Source organism: Ovis canadensis, chromosome 20, assembly GCF_042477335.2.
Source record: "Ovis canadensis isolate MfBH-ARS-UI-01 breed Bighorn chromosome 20, ARS-UI_OviCan_v2, whole genome shotgun sequence".
In the NCBI taxonomy this organism is placed as follows: Eukaryota; Metazoa; Chordata; class Mammalia; order Artiodactyla; family Bovidae; genus Ovis; species Ovis canadensis.
In genome coordinates, this window is record NC_091264.1 from 26,478,733 (window position 1) to 26,498,989 (window position 20,257).

Here is a 20,257-nt window from a genome sequence, read left to right on the forward strand (position 1 = left end):
AGTCCTTTGCCCATTTTTTTAAAAATTTTATTTTTCATTGAAGTATAATTGACTTACAGTATCATATTAGTTTTTGGTATACAGCATAATGGTTTGATTTTTTAAAAATTATTTATTTTTGGCTGTGCTGGGTCTTCATTGCTACACATGGGCTTTCCTCTAATTGCAGCAAGCAGAGGCTAATTGGGGTGCTAGGCCTCTAGTTGCGGTGGCTTCTCTAGTTGTGGAGCACAGGCTCTAGGACTCTCAGGCAGCAGTTGTGGCCCACAGGCTTAGTTGCCCCAAGGCATGTGGAATCTTCCCAGGCCAGGGATTGAGCCCTTGTGCCCTGCATTGGCAGTTGGATTCTTAACCACTGGACTACCAGAAAGTCCGATTTGATATTTTTATACATTAGAGAATGTTCACCAAAGTCTGATTACCATCCGTCACCATAAAAAGTTATTAAGATATTATTAACTATATTCCCTGTACTATACATTACATCCTGGTGACTGACTTATTTTATAACTTGAGGTCTGTACCTCTTAATCTCTCATTTCACTCATACTCCGCATTCCCCTTCCCTCTGGCAAACCACCGGTTAGTTCTCTGTATTCAAGAATCTGTTTCTTTTGTTAATGTTTGTTCATTTGTTTTGTTTTTAGATTCCACATATAAGTGAAGTTGTATAGTATTTATCTTTTCTCTGACTTACTTTACTAGCATAATACTGTCTAGGTCCATTCACGTTGTTATAAATGGCAAGATTTCATTTCTTTTTTATAGCTCAGTAATATTCCTTTGTGTATATATACCATATCTTCTTTAATTATCTATTGATGGACACTTAGATTGCTTCCATATATTGGCTATTGTAAATAATACTGAAATGAACACTGGGATGCGTATATCTTATTTTTGTCAGAAAAATAGCCAGAAATGGAATTGCTAGGTCATATGGTAATTCTGGCTTCCCTGGTAAAGAATCCGCCTGCAATGCGGGAGACCCCGTTCGACTCCTGAATTGGGAAGATCCCCTGGAGAAGGGATAGGCTGGTCACCCACCCCAGCATTCTTTGGCTTCCCTCATGGCTCAAACCGTAAAGAATCCACCTGCAATGTGGGAGACCTGGATTCAGTCCCTGGGTGGAGAAGATCCCCTGGAGGAGGGCCTGGCAACCCACTCCAGGATTCTTGCCTGGAGAATCCCCATGGACAGAGGAGCCTGGTGGCCTGTAGTCCATAGGATTGCAAAGTCAGACATGATGACTGAAGCGACTAAGTACAACACAACACATGGTAGTTCTGTTTTTAATTTTTTGAGGACCCTTCATACTGTTTTCCATGGTAGCTGTACCAGTTTGCATCCCTACCAACACTGCATGAGAGTTCCTTTTTCTCCATATCCTTGCCAACAGTTATTTGTTGTCTTTTCGAGATGGCTGGATGGCATTACCCACTTGATAGACATGAGTCTGAGTGAACTCCGGGAGTTGGTGATGGACAGGGAGGCCTGGCGTGCTGCGATTCATGGGGTCGCAAAGAGTCGGACACGACTGAGCAACTGAACTGAACTGATTCTGACAGGGGGAGGTGATATTGTGGTTTTGATTTGCATTTTCCTGATTAGATTAGTGATGTTGAACATCTTTTCATGTGTTTATTGACCATCTGTATGTCTTCCACAGAAAAATATTTAAATCCTCTGCCTATTCTTTAATCAGTTTTTTAAAATTATAGTTTAACCAAGTGTTTTTTAAGTTGAAATATAGTTGATTTACAATGTTGTGTTAGTTTCTAGCGTACAGCAAAGTGATTGCTTTATGTATGTGTATATGTTATTTTTCAGATTCTTTCCCATTGTTACAAGGCATTGAATATACTTTGCTGTGCTTTACAGTAGGACCTTACTCCTTATCTGTTTCATACGTAGTGGTTTGTATTGGTAAGCTCCTAGCTTACCACTCTCTGCCTCTTCCCCCTTGGGTAGCCATGCTTGCTGTCAGTGACTGTGAGTCGCTGTCTGTTAGTCTGTTTTGTAAATAAGTGCCTGTGCGTCTTTTTAGTTTCCACATCACAGTAATATTGTGGGATATTTGTCTTTGTCCGACTTCTTCACTTAGTATGATAATCTCTAGGTCCATTCATGTTGTTGCAAATGGCATTATTCATTCTTCTTTAAAGTTGTCTACAGAGAATCACTTGGTGCGGGAAGCCTCTCCCTTCCATGTGGTTTATTTTAATAATTAAAAATGTATTTAGTTCTGGCTGTGCTGGATCTTTGTTATCGTGTGGGCTCTTCTTGTTGCGGGGAGGGGGCTACTCTTCACCGCGTGTGTGGGCTTCTTACTGTGGTGGCTGCTCTTGTTGCGGAGCACGGGCCTCTGGGGCATGCCGGCTTCCATAGCTGCACAGGCTCCAGAGCACGGGCTCTGGAGCTGGGCGCGTGGGCTTTGTTGCTCCGCAGAATTTGGGTTCTTCCTGGACCAGGGATTGAATCCAAACCTCCTGCATTGGTAGGCAGATGCTTTACTACTGAGCCACTGGGAAGCCCTATTGCACTCTTTCTTATGACTGATACTCCAGTGTGTGTGTGTGCGTGTGTGTGTGTGTGTGCGTGTGTGTGTGTGTGTGTGTGTGTACACACCACATCTTCGTTTATCTGGGCGTTTTTTTAATGTTGAGTTGTGTGAGTTCTTTTTATGTTTTGTATTGTAACCCCTTATCAGATACATTGTTTGCAACTATCTCCCTCCCGTTCAGTCGGCTGCCTTTTTGTTTTGTTGGTAGTCTCCTTTGCTGTGCAAAAGCTTTTTAGCTTTTGATCTAGTACCATCTGTTTAGTTTTTTGTTTCCCTTCTCTAAGGAAATATGTCCCCCCAAAATTGCTGAGACTGGTATCAAAGAGCATACTACCTGGCTTTTCTTCTAGAAGTTTTATGGTTTCAAGTATTACTTATATTTAAGTCTTAAATCCATTTTGGGTTTATTTTTGTATAAGGAGTGAGAAGGTAGGCCAGTGTGATTCTTTCACATGTAGCTCTCCAGTTTTCCCAACACCATTTATTAAGAAGCTGTCTTTCCCCCAGTCTATATTCTTGCCTCCTTGGTCATAGCTTAATTGCCCATATTTCCTAGTTTGAAATTAGGGAGCATGACACTCCCAGCTTGGTTCTTCTTCTGAAGATTATTTTGGCTATTTGAGGTCTTTTATGGTTTCACACAGATTTTAGAATTATTTGTTCTAGTTCTGTAAAAAATACCATTGGTATTTTGATAGGGTTTACATTGACTGTAGATAGCCTTAGGTGGTGTGGTCATTTTCTTCTGGTATCTTCACTATATCTTTCCATTTGTTTTTGTTATCTTCAGTCTCTTGAATGAATCAGTGTCTTATAGTTTTATGAGTACAGGTCTTTAACCTCTTGGTTTACCTCTTAAGTTAGATTTATTTGTAGGTATTTTATCTTTTTGATGCAATTGTAAATGGTATTGTTTTCTTAATTTCTTTTTCTGATAGTTTGTTGTTAGTGTATAGAAATGCAACAGATTTCAATTTATTAATTTTGCTTTTTTTTTTTGCCAAACCTCATGGCATCTTAGTTTCCCAACCATATGTCCCCAGGAGGAGTCCCAGTGGCCTCCTGTCTCTCAGGGAGGCTCTCTAATTTAAAGATCGGCAGGTGGGTCTCACCCAGACTCCTCTCAAATCACCACCTGAGTGCTGGGACTTGGGGTGTGTGAGGGTTTGCAAGTGCCCTTAAGAGTCTGTTTCCTGCAGCCCTGCAGCTCTGGGCTCGGATGCCTCAGTCCTTGGGGAGCACCCCTGCAGTCGTGGTCCTCTTTCCATTTGTGAGTTACCCACACAGGGCTTTGGGTGTTGTCTACACCTCATCTCTGCCCCTCATACCCATCTCATTGTGATTTCTTCTTTATATCTGGAAAATCTTTTCTGCTGGTTTTCACGTGGTACTCATAGATAGATGGTCTGATCAGTTTAGTTCAGTCGCTTAGTCGTGTCCGACTCTTTGCGACCCCATGGACTGCAGCACACCAGGGCTCCCTGTCCATCACCAACTCACGGAGTTTACTCAAACTCATGCCCATTGAGTGGGTGATGCCATCCAACCATCTCATCCTCTGTCGTCCCCTTTTCCTCCCGCCTTCAATCTTTCCCAGCATCAGCGTCTTTTCAAATGAGTCAGCTCTCCACATCAGGTGGCCAACGTATTGGAGTTTTAGCTTCAACATCAGTCCTTCCAGTGAATACTCAGGACTGATCTCCTTTAGGATGGACTGGTTGGATCTCCTTGCAGTCCAAGGGACTCTCAAGAGTCTTCTCCAACACCATAGTTCGAAAGCATCAATTCTTCAGTGCTCAGCTTTCTTTATAGTCCAACTCTCACATCCATACATGACCACTGGAAAAACCGTAGCTTTGATGAGACGGACCATTGTTGGCAAAGTAATGTCTCTGCTTTTTAATATGCTATCTATGTTGATCATAGCTTTCCTTCCAAGGAGTAAGCGTCCTTTAATTTCATGGCTTCATTCACCATCTGCAGTGATTTTGGAGCCCAAAAAAATAGTCTGACACTGTTTCCCATCTATTTTCCATGAAGTGATGGGACCGGATGCCATGATCTTTGTTTTCTGAATGTTGAGCTTTAAGTCAGCTTTTTCACTCTCTTCTTTCACTTTCATCAAGAGGCTCTTTAGTTCTTCTTCACTTTCTGCCATAAGGGTGGTGTCATCTGTATATCCGAGGTTATTGATATTTCTCCTGGCAATCTTGATTCTAGCTTGTGCTTCATCCAGCCCAGCATTTCTCATGATATACTCTGCATATAAGGTAAATAAGCAGGGTGACAATATACAGCCTTGACGTACTCCTTTCTCGATTTGGAACCAGTCTGTTCCATGTCCAGTTCTAATTATTGCTTCCTGACCTGCATACAGATTTCTCAAGAGGTAGGTCAGTTGGTCTGGTATTCCCATTTTGTTCAGAATTTTCCAGTTTATTGTGATCCACACAGTCAAAGGCTTTGGCATAGTCAATAAAGCAGAAATAGATGTTTTCCTGGAACTCTCTTGCTTTTTTGATGATCCAGCGGATGTTGGCAATTTGATCTCTGGTTCCTCTGCCTTTTCTAAAACCAGCTTGAACATCTGGAAGTTCATGGTTCATGTATTGCTGAAGGCTGGCTTGGAGAATTTTGACCATTACTTTACTAGTGTGTGAGATGACTGCAATTGTACAGTAGTTTGAGCATTCTTTGGCATTGCCTTTCTTTGAGATTGGAATGAAAACTGACCTTTTCCAATCCTGTGGCCACTGCTGAGTTTTCCAAATGTGCTGGCATATTGAGTGCAGCACTTTCACAGCATCATCTTTTAGGATTTGAAACAGCTCAACAGGAATTCCATCACCTCCACTAGCTTTGTTTGTAGTGATGCTTCCTAAGGTCCACTTGATTTCACATTCCAAGATGTCTGGCTCTAGGTGAGCCATCACACCATCGTGATTATCTGGGTCATGACGATCTTTTTTGTACAGTTCTGTGTATTCTTGCCACCTCTTCTTAATATCTTCTGCTTCTGTTAGGTCCATACCATTTCTGTCCTTTATTGAGCCCATCTTTGCATGAAATGTTCCCTTGGTATCTCTGATTTTCTTGAAGAGATCTCTAGTCTTGCCCATTCGATTGTTTTTCTCTATTCTTTGGATTGATCACTGAGGAAGTCTTTCTTATCTCTCCTTGCTATTGTGTGGAACTCTGCATTCAAATGGGTATCTTTCCTTTTCTCTTTTGCTTTTTGCTTCTCTTCTTTTCACAGCTATTTGTAAGGCCTCCTCAGACAGCCATTTTGCTTTTTTGCATTTCTTTTCCATGGGGATGGTCTTGATCCCTGTCTCCTGTACAATGTCACGAACCTCCATCCTTAGTTCATCAGGCACTCTGTCTATCAGATCTAGTCCCTTAAATCTATTTCTCACTTCCACTGTATAATCATAAGGGATTTGATTTAAGTCATACCTGAATAGTCTAGTGGCTTTCCCTACTTTCTTCAATTTAAGTCTGAATTTGGCAATAAAGAGTTCATGATCTGAGCCACAGTCAGCTCCCGGTCTTGTTTTTGCTGACTGTGTATAGAGCTTCTCCATCTTCGGATGCAAAGAATATAATCCATCTGATTTCGGTGTTGACCATCTGGTGATGTCCATGTGTAGAGTCTTCCCTTGTGTTGTTGGAAGCGGGCGTTTGCTCTGACCAGTGCCTTCTCTTGGCAAAACTCTATGAGCCTTTGCCCTGCTTCATTCTGTACTTCCAAGGCCAAATTTGCCTGTTACTCCAGGTGTTTCTTGACTTCCTACTTTTGCATTCCAGTCCCCTATAATGAAAAGGACATCTTTTTTGGGTGTTAGTTCTAGAAGGTCTTATAGATCTTCATAGAACCATTCAATTTCAGTTTCTTCAGCATTACTGGTTGGGGCATAGGCTTGGATCCCCGTGTTATTGAATGGTTTGCCTTGTAAATGAACAGAGATCATTCTGTCACTTTTGAGATTGAATCCAAGTACTGCATTTCGGACTCTTGTGTTGACTATGATGGCCACTCCATTTCTTCTAAGGGATTCCTGCCCACAGTAGCAGATATAATGGTCATCTGAGTTAAATTCACCCATTCCAGTCTATTTTAGTTCGCTGATTCCTAAAATATTGACATTCACTCTTGCCATCTCCTGTTTGACCACTTCCAATTTGCCTTGATTCATGGACCTAACATTCCAGGTTCCTGTGCTGTAATTTTGGTGTCCCATGTGAAGAGGTGAGCTCCGGGTTTTACTGTGCCATGTTGACAGACCTCCCTTTGCCCACTGTTAAATTGATTTGCTTGATTTTTGTTGTTTAGTTATAGAAATTCTTAATACATTCTGGGTATTAATCTCTTAATCAGATGTATGATTCAAAAATATTTTCTTGTATTCTGTGGGGTTTTGTTTTTGTTTTTTACTGTATTGATTATGCCATTTGCACAGAAGTTTTATATTTTTATATAGTCCAGTTTATCTATTTTTTCTTTTATTGCCTGTGCTTCTGGTGTCATTCAAGAAATCCATCGCTAAATCCAGTGTCGTGAAGCTTTTCTCCGTGTTTTCTTTTGAGAAAAAGAAAAGTTTTAGAGTTTTATTTCTTGTGTTTAGGTCTTTGATCCATTTTGAATTGATTTTTGTAGGTAACGTGAAGTAAGTGTCTAACTGTATTCTTTTGCATGTGGATATTGAGTTTTCCCAACATTAGTTGTTGAAGACTATCTTATATGCATTCCGCATGGAATGATCTTGGCACTCTTTGAAAATCATTTGATCATACATGTGAGGGTTTATTTCTGAGCTGTCTATTCTGTTCCATTGGTCTTGATGCCAGTACCACACTTTTTACTGTAGTGTCGTAGTAAGTTTTTTTGAACTGAGGATATATGAGGCCCCCAGGTTTGTTCTTCATTTGCAGTATTGTTTTGGCTATTTGGGGTCCCCTGAGTTTCCATATGATTTTTAGGATGAGTTTTTCTATTTCTGCAAAAGCTGCCCCTGGGATTTTGGTAGAGATTGCATCGAATCTGCAGATCGCTTTGGGCAGTGTTGTCCTGTTAACAACATTAAGTGTTCCAGTCCGTGAGCACAGCATGCCCTTCCATTTATTTATCTCTCTTCATTTTCTTCAGCAGTGTTACACAGCTTTCAGTGTACAAGTCTTTCACTTCTTGATTTAATTTATTCTTCAGTATTTTATTCTTTTTGATGCTATTGTAGATGGAGTAGTTAACTTCATTTTCAGATTGTTTGTTGTTAGTGTGTAGAAATGTGACTGATTATTATAACATTTTTTTGTGGAATCTTCAGAGTTTTTTGCATAACAGATGTCATCTGCAAACTGAGATAATTTTACTTATTCCTTTTCAATTTGATTGCCAAGAAGTTTTAAATTTTGATGTTGAAATCCAATTTATCAATTTTTTATTTTTGTTGGTGATTCTTGTTGTCTAAAACACTTTCACTGTACTAAAGTTAATATTCTGACTAGAAAAGCAGTCAGAAGTTTCACCTAGAAGTTTTATTTAGGTTCTTTAATCTAGTCTTTCAGCAGTTTTATAGTTTTCAGTATAATGATGTTACACATCTTTTGTTAAATTTATTTGTAAGAATTTTATGGGTATGTAAACGTTGTTTTAAAATTTTTATTTTCTAATTGTTCATTACTAGTATATGGAAATACAGTTGAGTTTTGTATATTGATTACATATTTTGTGTGAATGCTTCATTTACTTATTAGTTCTAGTAGCTTGGTAGATTCCTTAAGATTTTTTATGTATATAACCATATCTTCTGCAAGTAAATAATTTTTTGCTTTCCTTTCCAATTTGAATGTCTTTTAATGTTCATTGACAGATGAATAGATAAATATATATATTCCTTTATAAATATATACACCTAAAGGAATTAAAAAAGGATTAATAAAGGGAAATTTATAGCATTTAAATATATATATTTGTTGTTGTTCAGTCGCTCAGTCATGTCTGATTCTGTGACCCCATGGACTGCAGCATGCCAGGCTTTCTTGTCCTTCATTATCTCCCAGAGTTTGCTCAAACTATGTCCACTGAGTTTGGATGCCATCCAACCATCTCACCAAAATTCTAAAGATTACACATTTATAGATTAATACCCCTCATGAGCCTATACAGAAAGATCTTCCCTTGGTTGCTCAGTGGTAAAGAATCCACCTGCCAGTGGAGGAGACATGGGTTTGATCCCTGATCCAGGAAGAGCCCACAAGCCATGGAGCAACCAAGGAGGTGCACCCCCAGTCTAGAGCCTGTGCGCTAGAGCCCGGGAGCCGCAACTGGAGGGCAGCCCCTGCTCTCCGGAGCTAGACAGAAGCCTGCACAGCAGCAAAGGCCCGCACAGCCAAAAACGTAAAGGAAACTGTTTAAAAATTAGTAAATCACATCTGGCAATGTATAAGAGTAATGCTCATGATCAACTGGAGTTTATCTAAAAATGCAAGATTTGTGTACCTTTTTTGAAAACCATTTTTTGTACTTCACTGTATTAAAGGAATAAAGAGGAAAAATAATAATTTTGATAGATACAGAAAGAATATTCAATAAAATTAAACATCTACTCATGATTAAAAACTCGCAAACTAGTCATAGTGATAAACTAGCCATGGGGATAGACTAGTCATAGTGATAAACTAGCCGTGGGGATAGACTAGTCATAGTGATAAACTAGCCGTGGGGATAGACTAGTCATAGTGATAAACTAGCCGTGGGGATAGACTAGTCATAGTGATAAACTAGCCGTGGGGATAGACTAGGCATAGTGATAACCTAGCCGTGGGGATAGACTAGTCATAGTGATAACCTAGCCGTGGGGGTAGACTAGTCATGGTGATAACCTAGCCGTGGGGGTAGACTAGTCATGGTGATAAACTAGCCGTGGGGATAGACTAGTCATGGTGATAAACTAGCCGTGGGGATAGACTAGTCAGGGTGATAACCTAGCCGTGGGGATAGACTAGTCATGGTGATAAACTAGCCGTGGGGGTAGACTAGTCATGGTGATAAACTAGCCGTGGGGGTAGACTAGTCATGGTGATAACCTAGCCGTGGGGGTAGACTAGGCATGGTGATAACCTAGCCGTGGGGGTAGACTAGTCATAGTGATAAACTAGCCGTGGGGATAGACTAGGCATAGTGATAAACTAGCCGTGGGGGTAGACTAGTCATAGTGATAAACTAGCCGTGGGGATAGACTAGGCATAGTGATAAACTAGCCGTGGGGGTAGACTAGTCATAGTGATAAACTAGCCGTGGGGGTAGACTAGGCATAGTGATAAACTAGCCGTGGGGATAGACTAGTCATAGTGATAAACTAGCTGTGGGGATAGACTTTGTCAGTGTGTCGTGTGTCCTTTTTCCTCTGACTGCTTTCAAGAGTTTCCCTTTATATTTTGTCAATTAATCTGTGACACAGGAGGCAAGGATATACATTCGAGAAAAAACAGTCTCTGTGTCTTTGTGTCTCTATGACAGTGATGCTGGAAAAACTGGTGAGCTACATGTAAAAGAATGAAATTAAAACATTTTCTCATGCCATATACCAAAATAAACTCAAAATGGATTAAAGACCTACATTTAAGACCATAAACCATAAATCTAGAAGAAAACAAGGGCAGAATACTCTGACATAAAGAGTAGAGATTTTAGAGTGGCGGGATCAGGCCCTAAGGCAAAGAAAGCAAAAATAGAGAAATGAGACCTAATTAAAGTTAAAAACTTTTGCACAGCAAAGAAAACCAACCAAATGAAAAGACAGCCTATTGAATGGGAGGAAATATTTGCAAATGTTAAGACTGATAAAGGGTTAATATGCAAAATATATAAATAATTCATATAATTCAATATCAATTAAAAAACAATCCAATTAAAAATGGGCAGAAGACTCGAATAGACATTTTTCCAAGGAAGACATATAGATGGCCAACAGGTATATGAAAAAATGCTCAACATCACTAATAATCAGAGAAATGCAAATTAAATGTGATCACCTTGCACCTGCCAGAATGGCCATCATCAAAGTCCAAAGGTAACAAATGTTGATGAGGAAGTGGAGAAAAGGAAGCCCTAGTGCACTGTTGATGGGTCCACACAAACTGAAATATCACAGTCATTTAAAAAAAAGAATGAAATTCTATTTGCCACAATATGGATGGACCTCGAGCAGTGGATCTTAGTGAAATCAGTCAGACAGATAAGTTATCATTTATACATGGAATCAAAAAAATAAATAATAAAACAGAAATTGACTGATAGAGAACAAACTATTGGGTTACCAGTAGGGAGAGGGAGGAGGGGAGGGGCAAGATAGGGGATTAAGAGGTACAGACTACTATGTGTAAAATATATAAGCTACAGGGATATATAGCCAGTATTTTATAATAACTTTAAATAGAGTATAATATATAAAAATTTGATTTACTATGTTGTATACCTGCAACTAACATTTTAAATCAACTATACTTCTGTAAACCAGCTAAATAATACCATTTATCTCTATTTTTCATTTCTAGAATTTTTGCTTTTGAAAAAGTTTTTATATATCTCTGCCAGTATTTTTCCATCTTTTTAAGTATATTATACCTTTTTCACTAGATCCTTTAACATATGTTTCAGTTATTTTAAAGGTCTTGTCTGATAATTTCAACATTTGGATCATCTCTTGGTCTTGATCTGTTGGACTGTTTTCCCTCTCTTGTCAGTGGGTCACATTTTCTTGCTTTATCATGTCTCACTTGTTAAATGAAAAATTTGTCTCTAAGAGTCGTGGCGGCTAAGCAGTAAGGGTGGCTCCTAGCGCAGGTGAGTCAGTTTAGTGTGTACTTGAACTGAGTCTGCTCTGTGTTGCTGCTCCATTTAGAATCAGGTCAGGGAATTCCTGGTGGTCCCGTGGTGAGGACTCTAATTGAAAGGCTGCAGGTTTGGAGATCCCTGCTTGAGGAACTAAGATCCTAGAAGCTGCACAGTGCAGCCAAAAAAATTATTTCATTACGGCTTTCAGTTTTTTTTTAATTTATTTGGTTGCTCTGGGTCTTTGTTGCTGCTAGCGTGCTTTCTCTAGTTGTGGTGAGAGGGGGCTACTCTTTGTTGAGGTGCTTGGGCTTCTCATTGCGGCGGCATCTCGTTGCAGAGCACGGCCTCTAGGCACATGGGTTTTCAGTAGTTGCGACTTGCAGGCTCTCGAGCTTGGGTTCGGTGGTTGTGGTGCAAAGTCTTAGCTGCTCTGCAGAATGTGGGATATTCCTGGACCGGGGATCGAACCCATGTCCCCTGCATTGGCCGGTGGATTCTTATCCACTGTACCACAGGGAAGTGCTCAAATTTTAAAGAATATCAGAACCTTCCTTTTGGCTGGGCTTGGGATCTGAGTGTCTGGAAGGTTTGACTCAGTTCTGCTTCACCCTAAGTTTTCATCAGGTCCATGTAACTGTACCATAAGGGTATGGTCAAAGGGGTTCTTTTTTGACTTTACCCCTTCCCCAAACGTAGATGGCCACTGCTCTGGCTAAACTTCTCTGTCCCGATGACCGTAGGCTGTCTTTTTTGGTAATCCTTCTGAGATAAAATCCTTTTTTTTTTTTTAATTCCAGCCACTGTAGTCTGCAGATCAAAGCTCTGGCCAAAATCCGTGCCTTTGTGCAAGACACGTGAGTGTTGCCCTTTCCAGAATCCACCTATTTCAAGGGAAGATCTTTATGCTTTGTTCCCCACCCCCCAACCCCAACTCTTCACTTCATTTCTACAAACATTTAAAAATACCTACTTTTTAAATCTCTCATACTTTACCGTATTCTGTGAAGGATGCCAAAGAAGCATATGGCGTGAACCTCAGCCTCAAAGCTTTACGTTGTCTTTGGACAGATAAGAGTAACCCAGGCAAAGGATACAGGAAAAATTGTTACCAGTGCATTAGAGAATGTAGAGGGGCATGTGTAGAAGGTCTGATGTTCAGGGGACATAAAGAGTGATGTTCAGGCAAGGAGAGGGAGGCCTGGTCGAAGAAAACCTCTGGTGGGGGTGAGCAGAAGCTCGTCCAGCTTTCTCGGGCATGGTGACGTCCATGGGATGGACTTACTGTGGCCTGTGTCAAGGAAGCAACCAGTGTGTTCTGATGGGTACTTGGAAGAAGGGTGTTTGGGGACCCTGCCATCCAGGGTGGTCAGGAGGGTGGCTCCTCCCTTCCCTTTGTGGTTGAACGAGGAGATCGTCTCGTTTCCTGTGCCCCTGTGCGCTCACTTCCCGGAGACAGAGCCGTGTGAGTGTTACAAGCACCGTGGGTAAGGGCGGCTTGGCCTCGTGTGGGCATGCACCTGTTCATTCCCGCGACTTCCTCTCCCTGGGGTTCTGATGGGCGTGCAGGAGGCACACTCCTTGTACAGAGGTTTCAGTCATGTACTGGCTTCATTTTCCCAGGACCCTGATCGAGCCTCGGCAGGCAGAGATCCGGAAAGAGTGCCTCCGGCTCTGGGGGGTGAGTGTCCCCCCACCCAGTTTTGCTCCAGGGCAGGGCAGCTTTCGAGAAGACTGGGACCGACTCCCAGCCTGGCCGGCCCCCACAGCACTCAAGAGTTGGACGTCTCAGCACTGTCGGGAGTTACTTCATTGGCTCTTTCACTCCTAGTTTAGCCCCGCAGACTGGTCACAAAGGACAAGGGTGGTGGGTGAACAGGCCTGTTTCCTGCTGGTGGCCCTGGGTAGCAGTATTGACCACAGAGAGCCCCAGAGAAAGGTAAATGGCTTTGAAGGAGTGTTACCACAAGGCCTGAAAGGGAGCAGTGACTGAATTGGCCACCCCAGCCCCCCCTTTCCAGCTTCCTTGGGTGCCATTTCTTCTTGCCCAGTCTGAGCCTTTGTGTAGGCTCACACACAACCCTGATCAAAAGTGCACTTGAAAACCGAAGTTGTTTGCTTTCTCGTTTCAGATCCCAGACCAGGCTCGAGTTGCTCCTTCTTCCACAGACCCAAAATCTAAGTTCTTCGAGCTCATCCAGGTAAGCTTGGTGTCTGGTGAAAACAGAGTTAGAAAGGCCTGATAAGAGGTGGTATCACTGAGACCCCCAGGTGCCTGCCCTCCAGGGGGCTTGTGCAGGTACCATGTGGGCTTCAGCAGTGGGCTGAGACCTCCTACAGGCAGGGACTTTTGGTGAGAGTGTTGAGTTCCCACAGAGCCCACCAGGCTGCCTGAAGATTCTTGGCCTGAGATGTGTTGTGATCAGCATTCCCGCTGCCCCAAGTGTGGTACTGGCTCTTACTCCCTGGCAAGTTTAGGGTGCCATGTGCCTGCAGGGGAGGTGTGAAGTGTGAGGTGATCTTAGGCCGGGAGCTGGTCAGAGGGGCAGGAGGGGCTGCCAGAGAGCTCCACAGTGGAGCGGCCCAGACCTAGGCTCTGTTTCTGGTGAGTGGTCTCCGGAATTCTGCCCTGTGTTTTCCTGCCACCTGAATTCCAGCTTTTCCCTGGGCTTCATTTAAATCTGGCCCTAATCTTGAGCTGTTGTGCAGGTCAGGGACTGGAGAATGAGGTTCAAGATGGCCTCACAAAAACAGCATGTGTAAACTTTTCTGAACCAGGTGGAGAGATCACCTAACTACTTTCAAATCAACTGCTTGCAGGTCTTTGCTTTCAGTTTTATTGAAGGGGAGGCTTTTATATTCTGGTGACATTTCCTTATAGCTCTGGTAAATCGATCTGTACTCAGGGACTCGGTGTTCTTTGCTTTTCCAGCCTCTTCTAATAGGTCCTAAAGGAACACTCCAAGCAGATGGAATTAGATCCCAGTTTGTTCCTGGTTAGGTAGAACAGGGGGCATGTTTCAGAGAGCAAGTGCTTCCTGTCCCCGCCCGCGCCTTGCCCCCCAGCCTGCCCTGACCTCTGCCCCCAGGCCCCCGTCCTGAGCGCCTGTCCCTCTCCCCAACCCAGCTGTGTTTTCTCTGCCCCGGGGCTGCAGGGCACTGAGATTGACATCTTCAGCTATAAGCCCACGCTGCTGACTGCCAAGACCCTGGAGAAGATCCGCCCAGTGCTCGACTACCGCTGCATGGTGTCTGGCAGCGAGCAGAAGTTCCTCATCGGCCTGGGGGTAAGTCTGCAGCTGGTTCCCTCCCCGGCTTGGGTGGTGGAACCGTGCTGTCTGTCTGTGGGAATCTGGACAGCCGCCTGCCACACTTGGCGCGTGTTTGTTTGGCACTGAGGAGCTGACGCTTTGACCCCAGGGAACGTAGTTCTTGGAACTTCCCTTCCTTTCCGCCTCCGTTACCCAGGTGTCATTCGTTCTTTCATTTTCTCTCGTATTTGCTTGTTCACTTTGGTGCACTGCTGACGGGAGCACTGCTGACCGGAGCACTGCCGCCTCCTGGTGACGTGGCGCCTCCCGGGCTAGCAGGACGGTCGGCAGGCTCGGTGGCTCGAGCCCCGGCAGCCGTTTCTTTGCAGCACCGCCCCCACCCCTGCCTCCCCTGTCTCGCAGACACCGCCTGTCCTTACTCGGGTGCCTTTGGAGTCTCACATGAGGTGAGGGAATGGCTCCGCAGTTCTGTATCTGCCTCACCGCTCTCACTGTATAGTTTCTTTCTTCTTCCTCGCTTCCCTTCTCTGTGTCCTCTTACCTTTTCTCGTTTTCTGTCTTCACTGTCTCTCTCCGCTCTGCTCTCTGGATCTTTCACTAAGCCCTCTTCACTCCTGAGGGCCTCTGATCACGGACTCAGGCCTTCTGAATGGTGCCTGAGCCTGTTCGCTGTGGCGGGACCGAGTCAGAGCACGCCTCTTCCGCCGAGGCAGCGGAGGACAACACTGCCCTCCTCGTGTATGAAGTGTCACCAGCTCCTTTCTCCAGACCTCCTCAGCATCTCCAGCCCCATCAGCTTGGAGCCACCAACTGAAAGCCTTTTTGAGAACTGGCCTCTCACCACTCAGTCCCTATTCTGCCTGACCTAACCCTTTCTCTCTGCCCATAGAAGTCTCAGATCTACACGTGGGATGGCCGCCAGTCAGACCGCTGGGTCAAGCTGGATCTGAAGACAGAACTACCCCGGGATACTCTGCTCTCTGTGGAGATTGTCCATGAGCTCAAAGGGGAGGTCAGAGGTGGTTCTGCTCGCGTGTTGTGGCTCTGCCATCTAGGGACCTGAGACACAGCTGGGCTTGGCCCTTCACTGCCTCCCACCACATACACATCCCGAGTTGACTGGCTTACACTGCACGTGGCTGTTGACAGGGCCCAGGGCCCAACGAAGGCTTTGTGATCATTCCTCCTCCTCCAGTAGTTGCTTTAAACCAGCGTGTTCAGGTAGGAAGGCACACAGTCTCCTTCTGTGCAGGAAATCTCGATCATCTCTGGGCAGCAAAGGCCCTAGTCAACCTGCCGTGTAGTTTTTAGATATTGATTGTTACTGACCGAGGATCCCTTGGGAAGGAAGCAACTTCTTATTTCCCTTGAGTTTTGGGTATTACCACCACACACATAACTTTCAGAACAGTCAGTGGGAGTAGAGGGCCAGAGTGGGAAGCCAGCTCCTCCCAGAGCACCATGGTGGCAGTCTCACTGGGTCTGAGATTTAAGGGGGCTGGTCCAGCACCTCAGATCTCTTGTCTGCTCAGAAGCCTGGGCCAGTCTGGGGCTGAGCATCTACTGGGAGGGAGGTGAGAGAAGTGTGTTCAGAGCACCTCCCCCCAGCTCTAGGTAGAATGGAGGCCAGCAGGCCACCTTGGGCGGAGTGGGCCCCAGGCCAGTGCCTGGCGGGGTGGGCAGTGTCCTTGTCCTTCTAGGGGAAGGCCCAGCGGAAGATAAGTGCGATCCACATCCTTGATGTCCTCGTGCTGAACGGCAGTGATGTGCGGGAGCAGCACTTTAACCAACGGTCTGACCGGGGCCCTGGGGGCAGAGGGGGAGGTGGGCCGGGGCGGCGCTATGGCAGCGGCCTCTGTGGCTTGGCTCCTCACTCAGGTCTTCTCTGCTTAAGAACATCCTTAGTTTCCCTCTTCTGTCCACTAGCTGGTTCCAAGGGCAGGGTGAGAAGTTGGTGTTGGCACTTTGATTCACCAGGGACAACCCTTGATTTCATAGATACCAGCACACTCCACTTTGCCGCTGTTTAGATCAGGAGTGATGTTTGCTTTAAGGTTGAGCAAGAGGGTGACCTTATGGGGAGAGGGAGGGTCTTCTCTGAAGAATGTGTTCCGTGCTTGGTGGCTCCACCTAAGTCAGTTCACCTGGGTCCCACAATTGCCACTCTGGTTCACGGATGGATGCTAATCAGTTGTTTAAAGGGAGTTACAGAACACCCTTACACCACCATGCTGCTGACATCACTCCTGAGCTGGCTTATCTGAGTGGGTGCATTGTGGGATCAGTGGTTTGGGGTGAAGGAGCAGACGTTTACGATAAAGATGACCCTTGAAGTTCTGCTGGAGGTGACTGACCACAGGGCAGGAGGGGGCCTCCAGGGGGACGTGGGTGCCGCCTCTTAGAGCAGCTTTGCTGCAGATTCAGGAGTGTCCTCCCACTGGTGCCATGAAGATGCTCTGGGGGTGGGGGTCCTGGTAGAGGTACCCTTACTTGCCTCTGAGAGACTCCGTTGGATTGTAGGATTCAGCTTGCTGAGAAATTTGTCAAAGCTGTTTCTAAGCCCAGTCGGCCTGACATGAATCCCATCAGGTAAGCGTATCACCTCTCCCCCCATATCCGCCTTCCCCATTGCTTCTTTCTGGTTAGTGCCTGCCCCCGTCCTGTGAGGTGAGAGAGGGCTCAGTGGAGGCCAGGCCAGGCCAGCGTGAGAGGTCAGACCGCCCTGATGAGTGATGTGCTTGAGGGTCCTGGAGAGGTGCCTGCTTGCCCCAGAGTATCTCCCCGTCCCACCTGTCACAGCGGGCCAGCCTCCAGCGGAGAGACTCATCCTCAGGGTTCAGGTGCCCTCATTTCAGATGCACGCGCTTCTGAGGGCACTAACGCACCTGTGAGCCACACATCCGTGCTTGGGTATCATTAGTATATCCATCCTGGCCTTTTCATTTGTTTCAGGTAAGAAAAGGGTGCCGAGGGAATGGGAGTTTTTGAACATGATAAAGAGAAGGGTGGTTTGAAGTAATGGGATCCTTGGTGCATGGAAAGAAGGCCACGGTTTGTTGCCATGTGAGGTGATATGAAAGGTCCAGACCCTGTGGGAGGCAAGGAGGATAAGAACAGTCAGCAGATAGATGGAGAACAGACTTTTCCAGTCTGGGCTGAGGTCTGATGTTATTATCTTTGGGGCTTCATGTGTCTAGAGACTGAAAAAATAATTTTCATTATTTTTAATACAGATTTACTTAGAATTAAATCCAGTAGTAAGAATGCACTTTATAGAAGTCTTCTGAAAGCCTAAAAAAGTGATTTCTTCCCGTGCTTGAAAAGGTCCTGTCCGCCAGGCACTGAGAAGCTGCTTCAGGGACCCTGCCTCTGTTGTGTGTGGTCTGGTTGCTCAGTCTCTGGGCACCTTACCCAGTAGTGGCTCCAAAGGCGTGCTCGGCGGCCCCCAGGGCCGGGGGGCTGCCTGAGTGGTCTCCTCGCCCGTCATGGAAATAGGCCTGTTAGGACGATTTGGAAGTCTGCTACCGGAAGGCCTAAAATCCATGCAGACGGACCTGGACGAGAGCCTGGCCCTTAGTGTCCTGGCCTCTGGTGCTGGGCACGTGAGGCTGTAACACTGACAGGGACATCGCCTCCAGACCTTCCTCTCCCTCCCTCCTGTCCTCCTCAGCCATGGCTCTGCTCCCCAGTTGCCGTGGGTCAGGCTCCAGGGTGCTTGGCAGCTGTGAACCCTAGAGCTTGTCTATGGAGGCAGTGCCAGGCTGGGGTCCTTGTTCTTGGTGGCCTTGGTGGTGCTGGGCCTGCAGGCGCAGCCTCCTGCCTCCCCCTGTTGCCCAGACAGGTGTCCCAGGAAGCCCTCATCATCTCTGCACCTCTCTCCACAGGGTGAAGGAGGTGTACCGGCTGGAGGAGATGGAGAAGATTTTTGTTAGGTGAGTGGCTCAGCCAGGGAGCTCAGGATTTGAGGAGTTGGGGTGGGGCATGTGGCAGCGTCCAGGGCTCCTCCTCTGCTTTTCTGTAGAGATGGGTTGGGGGCGCAGCGCTGAGCGGCCCCGCGGCTCCTCTAACCCCCCCTCCTTTGTCTGCATGGCTGCCCGGCAGCCAGAGGGGAGCAGGGTGGGTGCGAGTCAGGCAGAAATACGGGCTCATTGATGCTGTAACAGTTACGAGTGTCCCCACGAGAGGCAGAGCACAAGCTGCCTGAAACACTGTAAATCCAAGCCCCTGGTGCTGAGAGGGGTTGAGCCTGGGGGTTGGAGGGTCTCAGTGCTTCCTCATGTTCTCAGCCGTTGTGCAGGGTGCTTGGATCTGGGGGGCTCTTCCTGGGTGTGCCCGCTGGGGCCACTGGAGCCAGACCTGGTCTCACTGCTCCTCAATTAACTCTTTAGTGGCCACGCTGAGACCATGGCTGGTGAGCTGAAGGCCTCGTGGCACTTGGGGTTTCAGATCTCACCCCAGCTGGTGTCACCCTGACTCCTCGCAAACAGCAGCAACATAGCAGAGGCGTGTGCCATTCCCCTGCCTCCACTGCTCAGTTGGGAGTTCAGATGCTGAGTTCTAAACCCAGCACCCCACTGTGTGACCTGGAGCAACTCAAGTCTCTGCCTCAGTCTCTCTTATGTTGAGCCAAGAGGCAAGTAAGTGGTTGGCTGGTTTTGACATTAGTCAGAGATCAGCGTCAGGACTGACTCTCTCTCTCTCTCTCTCTCTCACACACACACACACTCTTCCTGTTTGCACGCCTGCGTGGGAAAATCAAGGTTAGAAATGAAGATCATTAAGGGCTCCAGCGGCACACCAAAGCTCAGCTACACAGGGCGGGATGACCGGCACTTCGTGCCCACTGGCCTCTACATCGTCAGGACGGTGAATGGTGGGTGATAAGCCCCTCCCTGAGCCCCTCCCTCAGCCAGGGCGACTGGCCCACACCCCGCCAGGGCCAGAGCGCAGGGTTTCCTGCTGAGGTGGGCAGAGCCAGGCTTATGTTGAGGGGGACTGTCTTCCCTGAGCTTTTGTGTCTTTGGTGGTCCTGGGGGCTGGGCTGGGGCTGGAGAGTGGGGCCCAGCTTGTACATAGGGTGTCCTTATGGCAGGAGAAGGGCCTTCCTCATGGGCAGTGGCAGATCCAGAAAGACAGACCTGGCCATTTGTATCTCCTCTCGAGTCTTCTTCCCTCTGGCTGATAGAACCCTGTTCCCTCCACTAGCCCTGGTGGGAGGTGGGGCTGCTGAGTAGTAGTCATCTTAGACCGTCCTCCAGGAGCCCCTCTGGGCTGATGCTGAGGGCTGTGTCCTCCCAGGCTGTTCTCTGCTGTCTAGGGGAGGGGCATGGAGGAACCAGGGAGGAAGGCCTGACCCATCCCTCAAGGGTCTTGTGTGTCCTTTCTGAGCCTTTGTCCCCTTCCTCCCATCAGAGCCATGGACCATGGGATTCAGCAAAAGCTTCAAGAGGAAGTTCTTCTACAACAAGAAAACCAAGAACTCTACCTTTGACCTCCCTCCAGATGCCATTGCTCCATTCCAGTAAGTAGGCCTCCTCCAGGCCTGCCCCCTCAGCAGCCCCGGGATCTCCTACCAGGATGCCAGCTCT

General features: G+C 46.2%; 1 protein-coding gene and 1 long non-coding RNA gene across 2 annotated transcripts in view; one reads left to right on the forward strand and one right to left on the reverse strand.

The window, feature by feature from the left end:
- CMTR1 (cap methyltransferase 1) overlaps window positions 1–20,257 on the forward strand; it is a 54,002-nt gene that overhangs the window by 31,854 nt on the left and 1,891 nt on the right. The window contains exons 14-23 of the mRNA XM_069563984.1: window positions 12,198–12,254; window positions 13,021–13,078; window positions 13,530–13,598; window positions 14,553–14,684; window positions 15,559–15,681; window positions 16,370–16,461; window positions 17,190–17,258; window positions 18,554–18,601; window positions 19,430–19,542; window positions 20,082–20,190. Of these exons, the coding sequence (XP_069420085.1) occupies window positions 12,198–12,254; window positions 13,021–13,078; window positions 13,530–13,598; window positions 14,553–14,684; window positions 15,559–15,681; window positions 16,370–16,461; window positions 17,190–17,258; window positions 18,554–18,601; window positions 19,430–19,542; window positions 20,082–20,190 (870 nt within the window). The remainder of the gene's footprint in view (window positions 1–12,197; window positions 12,255–13,020; window positions 13,079–13,529; window positions 13,599–14,552; window positions 14,685–15,558; window positions 15,682–16,369; window positions 16,462–17,189; window positions 17,259–18,553; window positions 18,602–19,429; window positions 19,543–20,081; window positions 20,191–20,257) is intronic.
- LOC138425723 (uncharacterized) lies at window positions 14,219–17,758 on the reverse strand. Its single transcript, XR_011251350.1, has 2 exons — window positions 15,798–17,758; window positions 14,219–14,390 (listed from the first exon to the last, which is right to left on the reverse strand). It is a non-coding gene; the product is annotated as an uncharacterized lncRNA (long non-coding RNA).